Source organism: Chrysochloris asiatica, unplaced genomic scaffold, assembly GCF_000296735.1.
Source record: "Chrysochloris asiatica unplaced genomic scaffold, ChrAsi1.0 scaffold00113, whole genome shotgun sequence".
NCBI classification, from domain to species: Eukaryota; Metazoa; Chordata; class Mammalia; order Afrosoricida; family Chrysochloridae; genus Chrysochloris; species Chrysochloris asiatica.
Window position 1 is genome coordinate 9,051,832 of NW_006408631.1, and position 23,272 is coordinate 9,075,103.

At 35.7% G+C, this 23,272-nt stretch overlaps 1 protein-coding gene across 1 annotated transcript in view; it reads right to left on the minus strand.

The window, feature by feature from the left end:
• AADACL2 (arylacetamide deacetylase-like 2) overlaps window positions 1-21,952 on the minus strand; it is a 37,090-nt gene extending 15,138 nt beyond the window's left edge. The window contains exons 1-4 of the mRNA XM_006867998.1: window positions 21,812-21,952; window positions 16,720-16,942; window positions 8,922-8,991; window positions 6,923-7,094 (exon numbers count right to left, since the gene is read on the minus strand). Coding sequence (XP_006868060.1) covers window positions 6,923-7,094; window positions 8,922-8,991; window positions 16,720-16,942; window positions 21,812-21,952 — 606 coding nt within the window. The remainder of the gene's footprint in view (window positions 1-6,922; window positions 7,095-8,921; window positions 8,992-16,719; window positions 16,943-21,811) is intronic.
• Between the last annotated feature and the right edge of the window lie 1,320 nt (window positions 21,953-23,272).

The window sequence follows — 23,272 nt, forward strand, 5'->3', positions numbered from 1 at the left end:
TTGACAAGAATGCTGTTTATTGTTTATTCTGTGGTTTAGGAAAGAACTACTCTATGATCTCATAAACATGACAGAGCTCATCGTGGGGCCCACACAGAGGCTTCTAACATTCCTTTTTAAGGTGCCTGAGTATTGAAATCAAGTCAGCACTCAGCTACTAACCTAAAGATTGTTGTTGTTAAGTGCCATCGAGTTATTTCCAACTCATAGTGATCCTGTACAGGGTTTCCAAGGAACAGCTGATGGGTTTGAACTGATGACCTTGTAGTTTGCAGTCCAATACTGATCCTATAGCACCACATCAGGAATCCTAAAGGTAAGTGGTTCAAACCCACCTATTAACCCTTCAGAAAACAAAACAAAACTAAAAAAACTTGGCAATTTATTTTGATAAAGGTAAGAGCCAAAACAATTTTCTAAGTCAGGGTCTACTCTATCACATGGGAGTTATGAGACAAAAATCTACTCAGTACAATGGGTTTGATTTTAGTTTGTTATTCATTTTGTTGTATTTAGCACAGATATGTGTTTCCAGAACAATGGTAGTGCAAAATTCAAAATAACAGAGGACAGATAAATGGTCTTTCATGGAATTTTGTGTTATCTGAAGAACACAGAGATGCCAGAAAGCTAGATAGATGCAAACTAACCAAAATGTTAGAAACTTACATATCTGTGAGTGGAAAGTAGCCCATGTCCAAAAATATATGTCAGTCATATCTCTTTTTACTAAAGCATCATCATCAATTACGATTTCTGATTAATGCTAGTAATTGTATTGTAAGTGAATGGTTGGTTTTTATGTATTATAAGAAGTATCAAAACTTGTAAGATCATGTATGGCCATAGTAATATGACATAAAAATGCCCACAAAATACTATTATAAATCATGTCACAAGACATTATAACAACCATATAACAAACAATTCAAGTTAATATCTGGAGTGGCATATTTTAAAATAACAAAACTATAAACCTAAATGACCACAGAAATACCCTCTTTTGTAAGTAAGCTGTTATTAAAATGTTGTTGTTGTTGTTGTGTGCCTTCAAGTAAATTCTGATCTATAGTAAGCCTGCATGATAATATAAAACTGTCCCCTTTGATCTGTAGTAAGCCTGTATGATAAGATAAAACTGTGCCTTTCTGTCATAGGGTTTTGTAGGCTGTATTATTTATGGTAGCAAATCATAAGACCTCTTTTCCTATGGAGCCACTGTGAGACTTTGAGCTACCTTTCTGTTATCTGCTGGACATCAGGGCTCCTTTTATTAAAACACACACACACACACACACACACACACACACACACACAGGGAATATTTAAATGTTCATGGAAATATTCCATTATCTTTTAATTCCATTTTTCCATGAACTTGCAAAACCATCTTATGAGATGCTTTGGATAACTGCTAACCACAAGATCCATGGTTCAAACCCACCATCTTCTCCTAGGAAACCCTATACAGGGACACTATGAGTCAGAACTGACTCAATGACACTCAACAACAAATTTATGTAAGTCCACGGCATTTAATAACAATAACAATGTTTACATAAATTAATTTATGTAAATGTTAATATAAGCATTATTGTTGTTATGAAGTGCCATGGAGTCTGTTCCAACTCAAAGCAACCCTGCGTAGGGTTTCTGAGGCTGTAAATATTTGTGAAAGTTGAAATCCTCATCTTTCTCCAATGGAGTGGGTTGTATGTTTGAGCCACAGACCTTGTAGCTCACAGTCCAGTACTTATACTACAGAGCCACTTCACTCTGTATATAAACATTATGTTGTTGTTGTTGTTAAGTTATCAAGTTGGTTTCGACCCATAGCGACCCTGTATAGGGTTTCCGTGGAGCAGCTGATGAGCTTGAACTGTTGACCTTGCAGTTCCATCAGTTTTGCAGTCTGGTGCATTAAGCCACAGTGCCACACCAGGACTCCATAAAAGAATAATAGGGTTTAATAATTAATTCAAAATATCAAATCAATTTACATCATCTTTTGAAATTAAGAGGGTATTTTTCACCATAAGGAAATTAAACCAAAGTATTGCATGATGTTGTTATTCTACGTCATTGAGTCAGTTCAGTTTCCTAGGAGCGGTAGGGTTTCCTAGGAGCAGATGGTTAAGTCTGAATTGCTGACTTTGCTGTTCAAACTGACCTTGTACTCCAGCATGCTGTCCTTCAGTGCCACAGTGGGACTCCAAGTGTAGTATAGACCAGTTTAAAGTAAAATGTTGTTAAGTGCTGTTGAATTGGTTCCAACTCATAGCGACCCTATATAGGGTTTCCAAGAACGGCTGCTAAGATTGAATTTAAATGCTATAATTAAGAAGAAAATGTTTTCTCTTAACTCAAGAATAAAGGTTTATGCCCAGAATGTTGTTGTTGCTGTTATGTGCCGTGGAGTCGGTTCTGACTCATAGAGACCCTGTACAGGGTTTCCAAGGCTGTAAATCTTTATGGGAGTAGAAAGCCTCATCTTTCTCCCAATGCCCAGAATAGTTTCCTAGAATATAGTGACTATTCAAATTATTATAACTGACAATGCATCTTGTAGATATATAAAATGATATCACGAGAAATCTAGGAATCATAGATGCAAGATATCCATTCCCTCAATAATGGAAACATAGTGGTGTTTAAAAAAAATTAAGAAGACTCTATTTGCCCTTCCAATCTATGTTGTTTTTGTCAGATTCTTCTAAAATCTGAGAATGTTTTTTTCTATTGTGAATAATTAATGAAATAATCTTCCATCTTTTAAATCTATAGAAGAAAATTATCATTTAAAAATTAAATAAAATTTTTCCTCTTTAAATCTTCTCAAAGTACAAAATAAAATTGATTTCTTAGTGGGGTTTTCTTATGAATATTGAATTTTGTAATAGTTATGAAGTACAAAATTAATTAAGTAAAAATTTCTCAACTCGAATCAAAAATCAATCAGGTGAAAGAAAAAAAGCCTTTTGATGAAAATATAACTCACTTAAAAAGATTTAGGAGTCCATGAAGAAAATGTAATTTAAAGTATAAACATAAAAATTAACAATAAATGATAAAGGAAGTTCTCTTTTTAAATGCTATTTTAAAACACTAATTTAAACAGGATATTTTCTGCTATAATAATCCCTCTGAGCAGACAAATCAGGAAGTCAAAGTAGCTTCTATGTTCTCATATAATTGATTAGCTCGAAGAGTGCAATAGTGTCAGATTTTAGTTGAATTCAAAAGAACAATCAGTACTGTTCTAAAGCTATTACTGAGACTTGCATCTCTTTGGGGTGCCTGTGTTAATGTTTAGGTTGTTTCTACTTGAAACTGGTAAAGTAGGCCTATGCACCTTCATAAATTTCTATGGCTACATTTAATTATTTCAATTAAACCTGCTTCACTTGCAAAGGCAAGCAAATATTTTTAGATATAAGCAGAAATTATGGGAGTGGCAAAGTGTTGCTTCATTATTATCGGACAATTGTTGGAAATGTTTCAAAATCTTTACATCCACAAAACCAGTTTTAGATTAAATTTTAAATCAAACTACTATAAAGCTTTGGATAACAATTAGTATAATAATCCTAAAGTGTTTACTCCCCAACCCACCCTATTCCAGTAAGATCCTTCAAATGTTCCTCCATTTGGGTGATGTGTCATTTCCAATATGCAACTAATTCAAATATAAGATAGATAGAAGTAATCTCAGGAGTCAGCAAGTCTAATGATTTTCAAACTGTCTTTTTGTTAAATATTTTTTTGTCCCCTAATGACACAAAATGTTAAACATGATGGAGATTAAAGTGGAGCAGATTGAGTTGGAGGAAGGACTCAAGTACAAAGCAAAAGGTGAGGCTTTGTTTTTGTTGACACACTGGTTTCACAGTAGAACTTTGAATATGTGTAGTATTACAGGTGCATATAAATTTATATGTACATAGCTATATAAACATATTCTTATGCATGTATATACATAGATAAACACACATACATAAAGTCTTGATGTGGCATTGTAGGATAAGCACTGGACTGCTTATCCAATCCCACCAACCACTCTCCAGAAACTCTATATAGAGTTTCTATGAGTCATAACCAACTCAATATCACTTAACAACAGCAACAGTATATAAGTGGCACTACAGGTTAATGCGCTGGACTGCAAAGTCAGTGTGAACCTCAAAGATGGTGGTCCAAGCTCACCAGTCATTCCTAGGAAACTCTATACAGGGTCACTATGAGTGAGAACCAACTTGATACTTTTTTTCTTTTGAGTTTTTAGGAGTTGGAACAGCAATAATATGTACACATATATGTGTGGTGTGTATGTATATATGTACATATGCAGTTGTTGTTAAGTGCCCTTGAGTTGGTTTCAATTCATAGCGATATAAAAACAAAACAAAACAAAAAACCATCAAGTTGATTCAGACTCATAATGACCCTGTGTAGGGCTTCTGAGGCTATATATTTTTATGGGAGGCTGGCAGTTAGTGGTTGTGGTGATGGTGGTCATGTGCCATGGAATCTGTTCCAACTCATATAGAGACCTTGTACAGCATTACCAAGGCTGTAAATCTTTATTGGAAGAGAAAGCCTCATCTTTCTCCTTCAGAACAACTGGTAATTTTGAACTGGTGACCTTGAGGTTAGCAGCCCAGTTCATAAGCACTACACTACTAAAGTGCAGTGCTAATCCTGCAGCAACACCAGATCTCCTTAGACATCTGCATAAAGTCCTCTCCAATATAGGTTATTTTTATAGAAATGACCTTCTAATTAAACCATAGCATAAACTCCCATCATTTATAGCTTTCCCAAGCACCAAAATCAAGAAAGGAAGGAGGATAGATGATAGATAGATAGATAGATAGATAGATAGATAGATAGATAGATAGATGATAGATAGAATTAATGAATACAACACATATATGGATAGTGTTGATGTTGTTATTGTCATGTACCATCGAGTCAGAACCAACTCATAGCAATCCCATGCATAGCAGAACGAAACAATGTCTGATCCTGAGCCAACCTCACTACCGCTGCCACACTTGAGTCCATCAATGATGCCACCTGGCTGATCCATCTCGTTGGGGGTCTTCCTCTTTTTCTCTGACCCTCCACCTTACCCCTCCTGACAATATGTCCAAAGTATGAGAGACAAAGTTTAGCCATCTTGGCTGCACTTCTTCCAAAACAGATATGGATAGTGTAGAGTGGGCATAAGGGGGGTTCTGAAGAGTTGTTATCCATCAAATTGATAGCCATTGTTGACCTTTTAACGCATAATTCTTAGTACTTGATACAACAACTGGACAAAAATCAGTAGGTCATAGTAGATCTGAGCAGCAGTAATATTCAAATTGTCCTATAGACAGTTACAGAGTATTTTAAACAAAAATCCTGAATAGACATTTTTTTTTATTCAAGTGCCATTAGAAAATTAATAACAATGGCCCAATAAACTAGCTATAAATAAGTTTCAGTTTCTAAACTAAAATTTTACAGAACATATTCTGTATCTGCAAGAAACTTAAATTGAAAATCATTACAAATAGGAACTTTAAAATCTTTCAACTTAAAAAATTAACATATTTTAAATAAGCTATGGATAATGAAAGGACCTCTATGGCATCTATGTAAGTACTCAGCTGCTAACCCAAAATTTGGGGTCTGAACCTATCATTCACTTCATGGGAGAAAGATGTGGCAGTCTGCTTTAGTAAAGCTTACAACCTTGGAAATGCTAAGGGACAATTCTACTCTGTCCTATTGCTGTTGTTGTTAAGTGTCGTAGAGTTGGTTCTGACTCATAGAGGTCCTGTACAAGGTTTCTGATAAGCTGCTGGTGAGCTTGAACTGCCGACCTTGTGGAATCCAGCATATTAACCCACAACACCACACCAGGACTCCACTCTGTCTTATAGGGTCACTATAAGTCAGAATAAGTATGGTGAAAGAATACAACTTTGTTGCACAGCTTTCTTAATTTTAAAACATTCAGTGTTCCCATGTTCTGTTTGAACAACTGCTTTCTATAAAATATCTTCAGTTAACATCACATTTGTTGGCGAAATTTTGATTATTTTGCTCCTATGATCCAGAACAAGATAATTATATGTAATATTGTACTAGAGATGCTGACCAATGTACTAATAAAGAAAGGTGGGGAAAGACATAAAAATCATAAAAGAAGAATTAAAATTGTCCATAGCCATAAGACTTATGAATGTTTATGTAGAAACCCTAGGAAACTATAAAAGGAAATGAACTACTAGAATTTATAAGTGACTTTATGAAGGATACAATAGTAAATGAACAACATATTATGTTATTATGCACTGTTAACAAGCATTTGGAAAATATTATTTATTAAAATAATACAATTACAAAATGGCTCACAAATAAATCTGAAAAGAAATTGCTATGACTTGTATGCTGAAAATAGTAAAATATTGCTCAGAAAGTTAAAGAGGATCTAAATAAAAATTAGATAGAAGAATACCACATGCATGAATTGGAAATCTCAATGTTAATCTTCCTCAAACAAATCTGTAGCTTCAATGCAATTCCAATCAAAATCTAATTGAATTTTCATTTTAGAAATTGATAATACCCTAATATTTTGACAGAAATGGGAACGATATGGAGTAATAGAAATTGTTTTAAAGACAAATACAGTTGAATTTTTCATATAATGTTGGCATAGCAATAGGCAGATGAACAAAACAGATGAGAAAATACAGGAAATGGTCCCCATAATATGGTCAATTGATTTGTAACTCTAACATCATTGTAATTCAATATGGAAAGGATAGTCCCTTCAACAAATAGTACCAAAAGAACTGAATACTTGTATTGAAAAAAATAGAATAAACCTTAACTTCTAGTTCTCCACATAAAGACAAATAGAATGTACCTCTTGAGTTATTGCTGCTGTTAACGTGCCTCCAGAACTATCTCCTGAAATACAGACTCGGTTGGGATCCACTCTATATTTTCTAAGAATTTTATCCTGAAGAAAAAACTTGATTGCAGCGATGCCATCTTCAAGCTGAACAGGAAAGTGGTGTTGAGGAGCTAATCTATAGCTTTGAAAAAGAACAATAAATCATTTATAAAAAACCTTGCATTATTGTTAAATACTTCAAAAATCAAACTGAAGATAGTATGAACCTTTTATTTAAATACAAAACAAACAAACAAACAAACAAACAAAAGTGAATTTAGCAACAAAGATGTTTAAACCCTGTGTCTAAGGTTCAGGATGTCCTTGTGTGAGGGATTAGCGAGTGCCATAAATTCCCTGAAATTATAGGCACAATTTTGAGCTCATGCAATTTTGGATTAGAGCTACTCTATGTTGTTGTTGTTAAATGCCATCGAGTTGGTTCTGACCCATAGCGACCCTATATAGGGTTTCCGAGGATCACTTGGTGAGTTTGAACTGCCAACCTTGCAGTTCAAACTGACTTTGCAATCCAGCACAGTAACCCACAGCACCACTCCAGGACTCTGCGATTATATTCATAAGGTAACTGGTGACTCACAAGTTGTAAAAACCATTGTTGGAAAAATGCCACTATATTTTAATTCCATTTTCCATGGATTTTTGAAGTCACCTGGTATGTTACTTGAGACTATACTAGGACTTTAGACCAAAAACAAACAAAAAACCCCTCCACTGTCATAGTTGAGTTGATTCCAGCTCATTGTGACCTTTAGGGCAGAGTTGTTGCTGTTGTTAGGTGCCATCGAGTCAGTACCGACCAAAAGTGACCTTAAGCACAGCAGAACAAAACACTGCCCGATCCTGGGCCAACCTCACTACTGTTATCACGCTTGAGTTCATCAATGCTGCCACTTGGCCAATCCATTTCGTTGGGGGTCTTCCCCTTTTTCTCTGACCCTCCACCTTACCAAACATGATATCCTTCTCCAGCAACTGGTCCCTCCTGACAATATGTCCGAAGTACGAGCGACAAAGTTTGTCCATCTTGACCTCCAAGGAGCACTCTGGCTGCATTTTTTCCAAAACGGATCTATTGGTTCTTTTGGCAGCCCCTGGCACTTTCAGTATTCTGCTCCAACACCATAAGTCAAAAGCATCAATTCTTCTACGGTCTTTCTTATTCACTGTCCAGCTTTTACATGCATATGAGGTAATTGAAAATACCATGGCTTGGGTCAGGCACACCTTAGTCCTCAAGCTGACATCTTTGCTCTTCAACACTTTAAAAAGGTCCTGTGCAGCAGATTTGCCTAATGCAATACGTCATCTGATCTCTTGACTGCTGCTTCCATGAGTGTTGATAGTTGATCCAAGAAGAATGAAATCCTTGACAACTTCAATCTTTTCTCCATTGATAAGAATGTTGTTTATTGGTTAGAATTGCAACAAAGGTTCTCTGAGATTGTAAATCTTTACAGGTATGGACAGCCTCATCTACCTTCTGGAGTCTGACTGGTGGGTTTCAACTGCCCCCTCTACTACTGTCAGCAGCACAATGGTTAACCCACTGCAGTACCAGTACTCCTTAGGACCTGTGTTTTATGTGCTTAGCTTTATCAAAAAGTAGTTCCAAATTTGCTCTGGGTTCTCTCAGTGACTGGAAAATAATGGATTCCTGGTATGGTGCTGTAGGGTAAGCATTGTACTGCTAACTGCAAAGTTAGCAGTTCAAACCTACAAGACACTCCTCGGAAACCCTATGCAGGGTTGCTACAGTTCGGAATCAGCTTTGTGCCATTTAACAACACCAACGTCTTTCTTTGAGATGTAATGGATGCTGCAACACTGACAAGTAAAAAGTGTTAATATTTTCAAATGCTATTTGAGACATAGCTGAATTGATTTGAAAATAGAATTTCTATGTAGTGAAGACAAAAATCATAATAGCCAAAGAAAATGATCTTACTCCACTGCCACAACAACAGCATCAAGTCTGTTTGCAGTCCATCTATTCAGGAAGTCATAAGGTCTCTGTTCTGAAATGGAAAAATACACTTAAAAGTGTCCCCTGTAATTAAAAAACAACAGAATCAACACTTCTAGCTATAAACTTGCAATATTTGTGTTACATAGATGCCTTTATTCTCCACCTCTATATCCATTCAGGAAGCGTTGAATCAGGCTGGTACACTCTGTCTATTTCAGTTTTCTGGAACATTCTATTGACATAAAAAAAAAAAAAAGAGATGACTTTGCTAATTGATGCTTTGAGGAGAGAAAAGTGGCTCAATTGTCTTTTGTTATCTGCTGTCTGCAAACAATGATCTTTGCAAGGCCCTGTGTGGCCACAGAAGCCCAGTGAAGTGTTTGACTGAATGGTTGCCCATATGCTTCCATAAATATTATAGCTTTGGAAATCCTATGAGAGCAATTCTACTCTACCCTATAGGGTTGCTTTAAGTGAGGATCAACTAGCCTGTAACAGGACTTGAAGTTTTTGTGGGGTTTTTTTGGCAGACAGGGAGGGGTGAGGGTTACATTGTACTGATGTGGCACTGTGGGTCAATGCAAAGCACTGCAAAGTCATTTGAACTATAAGGTTGGTGGTTCAAGCTCACCAGTTGTTCCTTGGAAACGCTATACAGAGTCGCTCTGTGTTGGAACCAACTCAATGGCACTTAATAACAAAAAAAATATGTTGCCATCAGGGAGCATGGTGGCTTTGTAGGATAAGCACTGGACTTTGAACCACAAGGTCAGCAGTTTAAGTCCACCTACAGAAGAAAGATGAGGCTTCTTGCTCCTGCTAAGATTCACAACCTAGGAAACGCTACACAATGTTGCTATGTGTCAGAACCTACTGAACAGCACTAAACAACAAAAACATGTTGTGATAATGCATTCTATTCTTCTCTTACCTGCAGCATGGTTCATTGGGACACAAGATCAGCAGGATCGGTCACCATGTCTGAGTAAATCCATTGCAGTGGAGTGGATCCCAACTCATAACAAATCAATAGGACAGAGAAGAACTGCCCACAGTATTTCCAAAGCTGTCATCTTTACAGAAGTAGACTACCTCATCTTTCTCCCTTTGGGCTGGTTTCAACCAGCCAGCCAAGCACTTCACCACTGCACCACCAGAGTTCCTCTCCCTAACACATAAACAATACCTAGACACACATTCTCCGAAGTCCTCATCAAAGTATCTCAGTTGGTCTGGAATTCAGGGAAAGAAAGACGGTATGTGTATGACTCACTAAAACAAAATCACTCAGTAATATAGTTCTTCCACAAATGGACAAATTCTGTGACATCTACTGCTATATTATTTACCATTGATTTTGTTGTTAAGTTTCATTGAGTTGATTCAACTCATAGCAACCCTGTATAGGGCTTCTGAGGAGTGACTGTTGAGTTTGAATCGCCAACCTTGCAGTTCAGACTGACCTTATGGTCAAGTGCTCAACTTATAGTATCACATCCTTGAAATCCAGGGACTTCTAGAATTATGATAAAATTCCAGACTTTTTAAACAAGTTCCTTGTATATTAATAAACTACTCTTTTAGACAGAAATAATAATCTTTTTGCTAAATATCGAGTTGATAATTTTCATGACAAGGCAATGCACAGATGAAGACCAAAATATACACAATGTAAGAATACTCTGACCATCACATTAAAAACTTTCAATAATTATTTAAAACCTGTATTTTAATTTTCATCTTACAGTTCTTTTGTACTTACCTTACAAGAGCCAGATTATACTTTCTGTCACTCATTCTCATCTCAAACTGTTCCAAATCACATATGTTTATTTATATCTATCTACTCATATTTCTCTGCTCTGTGTCCATTTATTGAAGTATCCAGGTAGAAATAAAAAAACATTATGATAGATGTTGAAAAATATGAACCACAGAATTATTTAAAATATCTGCTACAGAAACATTTTTGTGTATTTCCTAGCTTCCCAAGACATTTTGGCAAATTTCAGAGAATAAAAGAAAGAAGTCTTAGAAATGAAAGGAAAATTAAAAATTGCAAGTGAAAGTGTAAGTTCAATATCTATGTCCTCACTGGTCAAGAAATACAAAACATCTAATTCCTTTCTAGTTTATCTATATGTTTTTGTTGCTGTTAATATAGTCAGAGAATTATAAAAGCAAATAGTGTGTGAATATAAAAGAAAGACACAAAAATGCTGCAACTGGAATTTAGCAGAACAGATTTTGTCTTCTGAATGATAATTCCCATATTATCTAAAGAATAACCAGAGCTCATTGTTAGTGCAAGAGTTAGTGATCAGCATCATTGCCCTTGTCAGTGAAACCCCCTGTGATTGAGCTGACTATATCTCATAGCGATCCTATAGGACAGAGTAGAACTGCTCTGTAGGGTTTATGAGACTGTAAATCTTTACAGGATAAGACAGCTGCATCTTTCTCCCTTGAAGCAGCTTGTAGGTTTGAACCATTGACTTTGTGGTTAGCAAGTCTGACATTTAACCCACCGTACCACCAGGGCTCCTACTTGTCATTGAAGAAGACAGCACTCTAATAATCAGGCACCTTTCTAAGTGTTTTCTTTTGTGTGTTTTTTAATGCCCATCTCTTATACTTACTGAAGTGCCGTGTAATAAAACATTAACACTAGGATATTTCCTTTTGCTGTTGTTAAGTGCCATTGAGTTGGTTCCGACCCACAGCAACCATGTGTAAATTATCAACCTTATGAAGTCCTAGAACTCTGCTTCTGTAAAGATTGGTGGTGGTGGTTGGTGGTTATGTGCTGTGAAATCGGTTCCGACTCATAGCAAGCCTGCACTGGGTTTCTGAGGCTGTAAATCTTTACAGGAGCAGAAAGCCTCATGTTTCTCCTATGGAACAGTTGGTAGTTTCGAACTGTTGACCTTGAAGCTCACAGCCCTATCCGTATCCACTACGCTACCAGAGCTCCTTAGCTAAGAAAACCAGATGGTGTAGTTCTATCACATAGGGTCAGTATGAGCCCTAATCAATTTGACCGCACCAATAGCAACAACATTAAAACTTAAGTGGAATTCAGATGTATCTTTGAAGAGAAATGAGGCCCATTTTGTATTTAATGTATCTTATACAGGAAGTAGGGTATTTTGCTCATTCTAATGTTGTTGTTAAGTGCCATCAAGTCAGGTCTGACTCATAGTCACCCTGTTTTGAAGAGTGGCTGATAAATTGGGACTGCCAACCCTGTGGTTTGCAGTCTAGTATTTATCCTACAGCACCAACCCAAGACTCTAATCATACTAATAAACTAAATTAGGGGTGCAATCTAATTTTCTGACTACATAGGGAAGTGAAAAATACTTAGAGAGTACTAGTACAATATTTTGGATAATAATCTTTTTGAAGATCAATACCTTCTAGTTATTCAGTATGTTTTCTTCCCAAAAGACATTTAATGAGTAGTTACTGTATGAAAAGTTCTTTCCTATATACTAAGGATTAATAAAAGAGAGAAAGATGAACCACATTCTGGGTAAATGATAAAACAAATATACGGCACAATTCTGAAGCAATGGCAGTTAGCATACAATAGATGCAAGCTTTAATGGACACATTGCAAAATTTTTTAGAGTCATAAAAGACTATACAAAAAAAAATTAAAATATGACATTTTAGCTGGCCATGAAAGTGTGGATAGACATTTTCTTGATGTAAGGTGGTAGGGTAGTTCTCGAAATGCAGAGTCATGGAAGGATAATACAGTAAGTGTTCAGGGAACTAAAAGCTGTTCAGTACTGTATGTTGAAACAAAAATATGGGAGGGAGCATTGGAAGAAGAAAATAAAGTTAAAGAATGAAGTGATGGGAAAATTGAATTTAGATTTATTTCAATAAGTAATTGGAATCAGCAAAGTATTTAGAGCAACGGAATCATATGATCAAATCTTAATGTTAGAGAGACCCTGAGCACCAGATGTGGAGGATAAAATGAAGTTTAGGAAGCAGAGAGGCAGAGGTATCAGGAAAAAAAGATCTGTGAAGGCTCTTGAAGTGCTAAATTGTCTTAATGCAGTTCTGGAAAGAAAATGAATGAGATATAGTGATTGAATGTGGAAGGTAAGGAATGATGTAGGCAAATGAGTAACAAGTTATAACAACTATTTACCATTTACTGAGCATATTTAAAAGAATGAAATGTTGTTTTGGATGGATGGTTCTTTCTTGTTTATTTCATTGTTATCTGTTGGTGTCTATAAATTTGAAATGTCTTTTGTTTCTTCAGTTGTCCATCCAGATCTCAGGAATTGTATTAGAGAAAGAGATGCAGAACTGGGTATAAATAGTATGTGAAAGATTAGACAAAGTAAGGGATTAGAAATGAGAACATGTGGAGTCAAAACCAGAATGTCAAAATGCTGGCAAACAAGAACATTAAAGAAGTCTATATAAGGAGAATCTTTTATTTTTGCATGTTTTGAACATCTGTGAAGCATAAATCTGGAGAATCTCTTCTCTTGCTTGTTTTGTTTTGAATAAGAGGTGGGGTAAGAACCACATGATCCCCACAAAGACAGAGCAACAAATTTTGTCAAAAGTGGGGATAGCTTTTCCTTAGAGTATATTGGAAGGAAATGGACAGGAATTTGGTATAGTTGCTAAATTTATGGAAGGAAAGGTTTTATCTAGGGATGAGAAGCACAAAATTTTGAGAGCATATAGTTCTTTACATCTTCTATTTCCTCTGAAATAATGATTAACATGTTTCTAGATGACTGTAAAGGGTTTAGGAGTCCTGGAGTGACCCAAAATTGGAATAATTATTAATGGGAATGAGAGAAAGAACTGATCAGATAGATGTACATTACAGAATATCTCAGCCACAAAGGGGACAGTGATGGCAACTATTATCAGAAGCATTGTAGTATAGTCTAATGTGGTGCCTGGACCAGTATTTTGCTGTTGTTTCTGTTTGTTATTATTTGCTGTGGATTTAGTTCCTCTGTCTGACTCATAGCGACCCTACATAGAGTTTCCAAGGCTGTAAATCTTTACAGGAGCAATAAGCTTCATCTTTCTCCCACAAAACAGCTGGTAGTTTCAAATACTGTATACCTGTACCAGAAGCATCAGTATAAACTAGAAACTGATTGCAAATGTAAATATCAGGCCCACCACAGCTTTACTAATTCAGAAATTCTGCAGATGGGGTCCAACCATCCGTACTTTAACAAATCTTCTAACTAATTCTTGTTAGCACAAAAATTTGACAACCACTGGCTTAAGATTTATGCGTTACCAGCAGTAGAAAATAATTGTCCCCCTCCTTTAATCACAAGTTTTAGTTAATGTTGAATACTGCTGCCTAAACCAAAACTGAAAAAAAAATCCTCCTCAATTTTCCCTGTCCTACAAAAAAGCCACAATCTTTCTGCAATTAGTTTTCAGTTGCTCCATGATGCACACCAGGTGAATTAAGTCTTTAACTGATAGTTGAGTCATTTAAGTGATTTTTTGTTTTGTTTTTGGACAAGTCAAGGTGAACTTTGTAATTTACTACTGGTAATTTCATCTCCTGATGTTAGTTGAGATGGTGGTGGTGGTTATGTGCCATGGAGTCTGTTCTGACTCGTAATGACCCTGTACAGGGTTTCCGAGGCTGTAAATCTTTACAGGAGCAGAAAGCCTCATCTTTCTCCCACGAAACAGCTGGAGTTTTGAACTGCTGACCTTGCAGTTTGCGTCCCGATTCATAACCACTACACTACCAGAGCTAAGGAGAAAACAAGAAAGTCAAAATAGTATGATACCTTTTTAAACTTTTTGCATATCAATCTGAGTCTCTGTCCTCTAATTTCCACATTTATTTTCTCTTTCCTTAACTCTCATTCCTAATAGCTGGTTAAGTTCAGTTTGTTGTATGGCACATATCTTAATAAAGTTCACATACTATTTAAAATAACTCTGGTGGCATAGTGGACTACAAGTTGGACTGTAAGGTGATTCAAATCCACCAGCCACTCCATGGGAAAAAGACGAGACTTTCTTCTGTAAAGATTACAGTCTCGGAAAATTATACAGGGTCTTTGTAAATAGGAACTGGCTTTATGGCACACTGATACCACCACAACCACAAGAGAAACACAGAGAAGATAAGGAAAGAAACTATGAAAGATTCATTTACTACCTATTCATTTTTTTTTCTCACTTCAATTTATTTGTTTATTTTTTATGTTTTGATTAAGTAGGACAGTGGCTCCTCATATATCCACATCAGCCTGGTGACAGAGTTTTCAAAGGTTTCATAAAGGTAAAGTCACTATGTTTTTGTTTTTAATTTGCTGCATATACTTCTAAGTGTCTTCACAACTGACAAGTAGGGAGCATAAACTTCATAGGAAAACTTTATTGTACATAAAGCTATTTTTTGTGTTTTTATTTTAGAGTCAATACTATCTAATGCATTCTGAATTTGAAGACTGTTAGTATTGTTATCAGTAATTGCAAACTTGATCTTGAAACAATAGCATATGCTTCTGATTTGTCATTTAAACACCTACTTCACTTTACTGTTTCTGCTCTTATACATATTCTGATATCAATGGAAATAAAAGTGTTAGTACTTAGATTGTTTATATCTTACTTTTTGATATCTGTATATAGTTTCTACATGAAATCTGGGAGAAGAAAACATTTATCAAAAAGCAAAACAAGAACTTAATTCATTTTCTCCACTATATAATTTTCCAACAATAGTAGTAAACAAATGCACATCTAATATCTAGGATTATCTGTCTATAAATCTATATATTACTCTCTGTCTCTCTGTCTCTGTGTGTGTGTGTGTGTGTGTGTGTGTCTATCTAACTGTGTGCAGGACAGTGAATTACTTCATAGGGCTCTTTTACCCATAGTCTTTGTAATTCCCACTAAACAATATTTTTGTCCTACTGGTACTGAGTAAGAAAATGTGAGAGAAGATGCTAATAGGATTTTATGATTTAGTTGTGAGTGGTTAATAGAATTAATTGTGATTGTAAAAACTTAGTACTCTGACTTGTATAAAATAAGCCATCTCAGAAGCAGGAATTTGGGATTTCACTACCATTAAAGAAGAGCTAGAAGTACAGCATGTCCTTTGGAGCCAGCTATCTCTGCACACAAAACCTCCTCCACCCAGGGACAGAGACCTGTAACACTGGAGGAGCAGCAGAGAAGCAATAGTAGCAAAACTAAGAGCCAGAGCAAGAGACAGAGCTGTGGTCTTCCCAGCCCATGGACAAGTAACGCTGAGTGACTTTGGACAGGAGGTTTGCTTAAAGAATGGGGTGCCCTGTCCTGAATTGTAACCTGTTAACTTCCCTAATAAACTTCAGACCCATGAGTGTGGTGGCTGAGATCTGTGTGGCCATTACAATGAATCATCAAAGCTAGTTGAGTAGAGAGGATTATGGTTGAATGACTTGGTGCCATTTTTTTGGCACCATGTATCCATCTATATTTAATACCCAATATTATAGCTGTAATTACATAATATATATTATGTATATTTATATAAAACACTGGAATCCTAGTATGGCTCTGTATGATAAGCACTGAACTTTTAACCGCAGGTTGTTTGTTCAAACCCACCAACAACTCCTAGAAAGCCCTATACTGGGTCACTATGAGTTGAAACCAACTCAATGGCACTTAACAATAACAACAACAATATAAGATACTGTCACATAGAAAACACAATCAATTATAAATTTTTCTTACAACATGAAAAACTTACTGAAACTTCCAAAACAAAAACCACCACCATGAATATAAATTATAGCTCGTCTGAGAGTCTCTGACTTCCTCTTAGGCAAGTACAAGCGTACTGGAATGTCAGTAAATGTGGTATCAGTCACTGTGATATGTTCATCTGAAAGTGGTAGAGTATAGTCCATCATGAAAATCATGGATATAAATTCTTCAAATCTCATAACACCTATATTTTCAAGAAACAAAGCCTGTAGGCAAAACAAAACAAAAATAAATATATAAAACATCTTGATATTTAAATAGCATCAAATTTACATAAAGAGAAAGCAAAATAGGAAATAAGAAAACCAAGCTAAGTAAAATAAAAGAAATACAACATTTTATTAAAAGCATTTCAAAATAGTACTATATAGATATATTGTATAACATTGTTGTTTGAAAATTTCAGATATTCAGTATTTTAGATGAAGTGTTTAGCATCTTTAAAGGGGATCAATTTACTGACAATTCCTTTTATTCCTGTTTTACTTGTTTCTTGGGAGTCCTGGTGGATAATGCATTGGACCATAAGGTTGGTTTGAACCGCAAGATTGCAGTTTAAACCTCACCAGCCACTCCTCAGAAACCCTATACAAAGTTACTCTGAGTCGGAACTGACTCAACAGCACTTAACCACAACTTGTTTCTTAGTTCTAAGATCTTATCTAAAAGATTTCTGGTCTTGTAACTGCTCTCCTATATTTATAGGTATGGTTTTATATTTCCCTTTATTATTTTTATTGTTCATTTTATTTAATCCAAAATCTTAAGTATCATCTTCTGACCACACTACTAATGATCTGAATATTCTGGTTTTCAACTCCAAATAGATTAATCCGCCCCACCCCCCAACACACACACACACACAACTCCAAAACATACATTTGGGAAAAAAACAAACAAAACTCTCCTTGGTATTTTTTATCAGCTACTCTAGCTCTGGTAGCATAGTGGTTACAAATCGGGCTGGGAACCTCAAGGTCAGCAGTACAAAACTACCAGCTGTTCCACAGGAGAAAGATGAGGCTTTCTGCTCCAGTAAAGATTTACAGCCTCAGAAACCCTGTGCAGGGTTGCTGTGAGTCGGAACTGACTCCATGGCACATTACCACCACCACCACCTAAGACATTAGTGACATGTACCTCATTAAAGACGCATTAAAAGTAAAATAATACAATAAAACCAACAACAAAAATAGTTGCCATCAAAGTGATTCCAACCTCCAGTGACCGCATGTATGTCAGAGTAGAAACAGACTGAAGCCGAATGCCAGGCCTTTCTTTCAAAGCACCTAACTCCAAAAACACTTTAAAAGTCTTTCATGCTCTAATCACGCCAAGAAATTTAAGACTTAGCTGTTGTTATTGTTAAGTGCCGTCATGTGGGTTCCAACTCATAGCAACCCTGTATAAGGTTTCCAAGGAGAGTTGATGGATTTTAGTCACTGACATGTGTTTACCATTTTACTTCTTCTTCTACAGCACCACAGCCGGATACCTAGGTCATAGTGGGGCAATGATTAAGTACTCAACAGCTAACCAAAAGGTGGGTGGTTCAAACCCACCCAGCAACTCTGCAGGGGAAAAATGTGGCAGTTTGCTACCATATATTTTTACAGCTTTGAGAATCCTATGGGGCAATTCTACTCTTACAGGGTCACTGAGTTAGAACTGACTCAAAACAAGGCATTCATAGGTTCACAAATAGCCCATAAATAGTCCAAGATCAAAGTGTTTATGTTAAAATACCATATATTCTTTATAAAGGAAGCTCTTTCAGAAAATTCTAAATTGGATTGACAAAAAACTAGTCTAGGAGAATGGCAGAATGAGCAAGAAAAGAGTAAAAAGATACATTTCAATAGAAATTTTATTTTAGTTGATATTAATGAATTTAGGGGATTTAGGAGACAGAGAATCATATGAAGTGCTATAGACTCATCTGTTCAATTCAGCCTTTCCTCAGTAATGGTTCCAAACATGTGTCTGTCCTATTCCCGCTGACAGAATCCCTCCATTACAATTGTATTCCTTTCTAATATAAGTCAGAGAGTGCTGGAAAGAAATGGAATATTAGATTTGGTGATGTGGTAAGCAAATACATTCTTCCTCCCTTAACCTTTTAAAATCTATTTTACTTATTTTTGCTAAAGGAACCTAGAGATATTCAATTGAATTAATTTTTCTATTTCCCATATATCCAATTTACCAAAAATTAAATCTGAATAAGGAATGAACTAAAGTCAATTTGCCAGAAATGTAAGGACTAGCTTATTTTGATGAGTTTCTCCAAATAACCAAAAAAAAAAAAAAAACACACACACAAAATAATACTTTTAAGATATATATTTTTTTAACTTATTCAATGAATTTTAATGTGTTCATTTAAAATCCATATAAATGAATATTCACATATTTATATGAATGCTCATTTCTTGTATCTATGAAGGATACACTCTTAACTGAAGGACAGTGGTTATGGGCACTATGTTTTGAATCAGATTGCCTAGTTATAAATTCCTATACCACCATATACTAGCAGTATGACCTGGAGGAAATTATTCTCTGTACTTTCATTCATTTCCTTATCTGTGGTGCTGGTCTGTGTGCCAACAAGTCAGTTCTGGCTCACAACCATCCTGTATATGATTTCCAGACTGTAAATCTTTATGGTAGCAGAAAGCCTCAACTTTCTTCCACAGAGCAGATGGTAGATTCAAACTATTGACCTTGTGGTTAGCAGCCCAACATGTAAACCACTATGCTACCAATTTGTCTTCAGTGGATTGTAGGTAGGATTTCAATGAGTTAGGATTTTCAATGCAAGTAGAAGAGTGCCTGGCATAGGTGCATATTTAATAAACCTTGTCTTATTATGGTTAAGGAGTCCTGGTGTGGCCCTGTAGGATAAGCACTGGACTGCTAACCATACGGTTGGTGATTCAAGCCCACCAGGTGCACCTCTGGAGCTCTAAACAGGGTTTTTATGAGTTGGCACCAATTCCAGAGCATTTAACCACAACAATAATGAGCGGAAACCAACTAGAGGACACTTACCAACAACATCATGATTAAAGTGTTTTTAACTAATGAGAATTCCATGTTAATTGAATGTAATCAAATGGAATACCCCCTAAAGCAAGTTTTAGTAAACAGATAACTTTTGCTTATTTTTCATTTGGTAAATTGGCTTTTAAGATATTGGGCAAATTACATTGTCTTTCACATTTTTTCTTTTGTAGTAGATACTTTAAAAATTTTGAACAGTGCTGAAAGCTATCACTTTAGAGTGTTGTTCTAGAAATATACATGATTTTTAGTTCTTAGATAAACCCTGAAAGGTAATTTTAAATTAATATTCTTATGGGTGAAAAATGTACAATGAAATTTTAAGGAATTTGTCCAGGGTTGAACTGTTGCCAAAACAACATGCATTATTCTATTGAGTTTTTTCTCCCAATTGAGCATGATACAGAATCTATTTTTCGAGACCGTCTTTGTCAAAATCTTAATTTCTACTTCCATTTTTATGTTAAAAATTTTAATGATTATTTTTAGAATCTGAACTCTTAATTTCAAAATTCAGTCATGACAAGAACAAGAAAATAAAATTGTTTCCCTTTAAAGAGACAGAAACTATTACATTTACTGGAAATACCTTTAAGTTGATTATATAGGAGATTTTCTCATTGTTTTTTAAAGGGAAATTCATATATATATATCAAATATATAAAGTGAATGATTTTATTATTGGACAATGTCAAAAATATTTTTAGTGGAAAATGTAAGAGTAGAATTTTTAGAGAATATTGGAATCTTGATAACACCAGCATCAGACTCTAAATTGTAAATGCATATGAAGCAAGCAATTCTTATCTCAATCTTGGTTTCATATCTGCCTTACCACTACTAATAGAATCCTCAACACCATAGAAGGTTCTCAGTAGAGTCTGACACTTGCTTATCCATCCATATGTTCTTTTATTTTACATTAAATCAAGGTAATTGCATTGGAAAAGGACATAATTAGGAAGAAGTTAATTAAAGACACAATCATAGGTAAGTCTGTCTTCTAGATACTTTTAACCTAGAAGCACTAAGTGATTAGAGAAATAAATTTAAGAAGCTAGCAGGCACTGGTAGGAAAAATCTGTTATTTCACAGAACTGATTATACTATGAGAAGCATCACAGGACAGCCTCTCTCACTTATGTGGCTGCTTTCTCTTCTCTGATCATGTGATTACTACTCTTGCTGTCTTCTCTTTCAGCCTCCTGTTGTCACTATCATCAAAGAACCTTCCTGAGAACAACTGGATTTGGCAGAAAGAGCATGGGTTTAGAAATGAGGCCCTCCTGAATTTAAATTCTAATATTGTCATTTTTGAGCTGTATGAGTGCTTCAGAAATTTATTTTACTCATATTTAAAATTGTAAGAATAATTGCGAGATACTGAGGAATGAGTGGAAGTATATATTAAACCAAGTCTATATATTCTAGGAAGGAGCTCTGGTAGCGTAGTGGTTACGAATCGGGCTGCGAACCTTAAGGTCAGCGGTTCAAAACTACCAGCTGCTCCGCGGGAGAAAGATGAGGCATTCTACTCCCGTAAAGATTTACACCCTCGGAAACCCTGTACAGGGTCACTATGGGTCGGAACCGACTCGACAGCACATAACAACAACAACAACATATATTCTAGGAGCTCAAAAAAAGTTAGTTTCTAACCATATTTCCCATTTACCAGTGAACTATGTTTGAATGAACCATGTTCTAATTCAGGTAATTCCTGAAATCCAGTAATTTAGAAAATAAAATAAACAAGCAGAAGCCATTGAAACAATAGGCTCATCAACATCAAACAGGTACAAATTTGTTTAGACATAAACTCCTTTGGAAGCAAGAATTTTGTCTCACTCTGCTTTTCACAGATACAATATTTTATTTATATAATATTGTTTGGTTGACTTATCCTAACAAACACTGGTTCTTTCAAAATTGTAATCAAAATTTGCAAGTACTCATACTTAGACAACAAGACACTCCAAACCCAGAAAGAAAGAAAGAAATAATCTTACTGTAAAGATACACGTTTTAGCACTTGCATCCAAAGCCATTACTTTCCAGCTTTCTTCAATGTTGTCTGGGAGAGGTGTATAAATCTGAGAAGCAAAGAAAATACAAAGCAGTGTAAAACAGAATACTTTGAATCCCACCATTCCTCTTTTTCAGCCTCTTCAAAGTGCTGAGATTAAATATTTTCCAATGAATGCTGAATACTAGAGGCAGAACAAATGTAGACTCAGAGCTCTCTAAGGTGGTATGATTATCTTAGCAACGTAAAGCTAATTTGCAATTCTGAAATCTCAGCATCAGTAATAACTTGTTTTGAAATACAGATTCTTTGAATGAGATGTCATAATTCAACAGGTCATGCAAGTATTATTACTATGGAATTAAAACCTCCTACAGTCTTTCTTCATCCTGTAATATTACTAAACCCATTATAACTAAACTATTGAGATCTAAAAGTCTAAATGAGGGCATTTTTCTTTTCTTTTTTTTTTTTTTTTACAATAAATGAATAAGCCACAAAGAAGTAAAATTCTGTGATTTTTCGCACATTTTTTTAAGAGCTTGAAAACAAAGCTTTAGCTGATATTTAGTCAATTTCCAGGCTAATGGAATATCTTTGTTGTCTAGTGTTGCTATACCAGAAATAGTACAAGTGAATGGCTTTAACTCACAGAGATGAATTTTATTACAGTTTAGAAGACAAGAAGTCCACATTCAGAGTGGAAGATTTTCTGGAAGAAGGTCCTTGTCCCTTTGTCCTTGGGAGATCTTCATGTGGCTTGGCATCTCTCGTGCCCCATCTCTGCTTCTCTTGCTTGTTTCTTTAACTTTATCACTAACCCTGCCTCATTCATTAAACAATAATAACCCATGCTTAAAGGGGTTTATAACCAAATAGGTATGCTGCTTTGTTATGTTAGGGGCCATCAAGTTGGTTCCACCTCCTAGAGATCCTATACATCACAGAATGAAACACTGCCTGGTCCTGTGTCCTCCTCACAATTTTTGTTACACTTGAGCCCACTGTGGCTGCCACTGTGCCAGTCTATCTCATTGGGGTCTTCCTCTTTTTTACTGACCTTTTTTACTACAGAGGCTAGGATTTACAACACACATTTTTGGGATACAACTGAATCCATAACAACCAGTAAACCCATTGAAACCAAACCCCAATGTAGAGGAATTGATTCTGACTCATAGAAATCCTGTAACACACTGCCATATTTGGTTTCCAATGCATAAATCTTTATGGAAGTAGTTTGCCACATATTTATCCCTTGGAGCTGGTGGGTCTGAACCACTGACCTTTCGGTTAGCAACCAGATGCTTAACCACTGTGCCACCAGAATTCCAACTAATGTCATTAACATAGACTGCTTACCTGCTTGTTGTGTTCTACTGAACTTTGGGATAAAATATAGTGAATGTAAGTACCCTTGTGGCACAATTAGTCTACTCTTTGT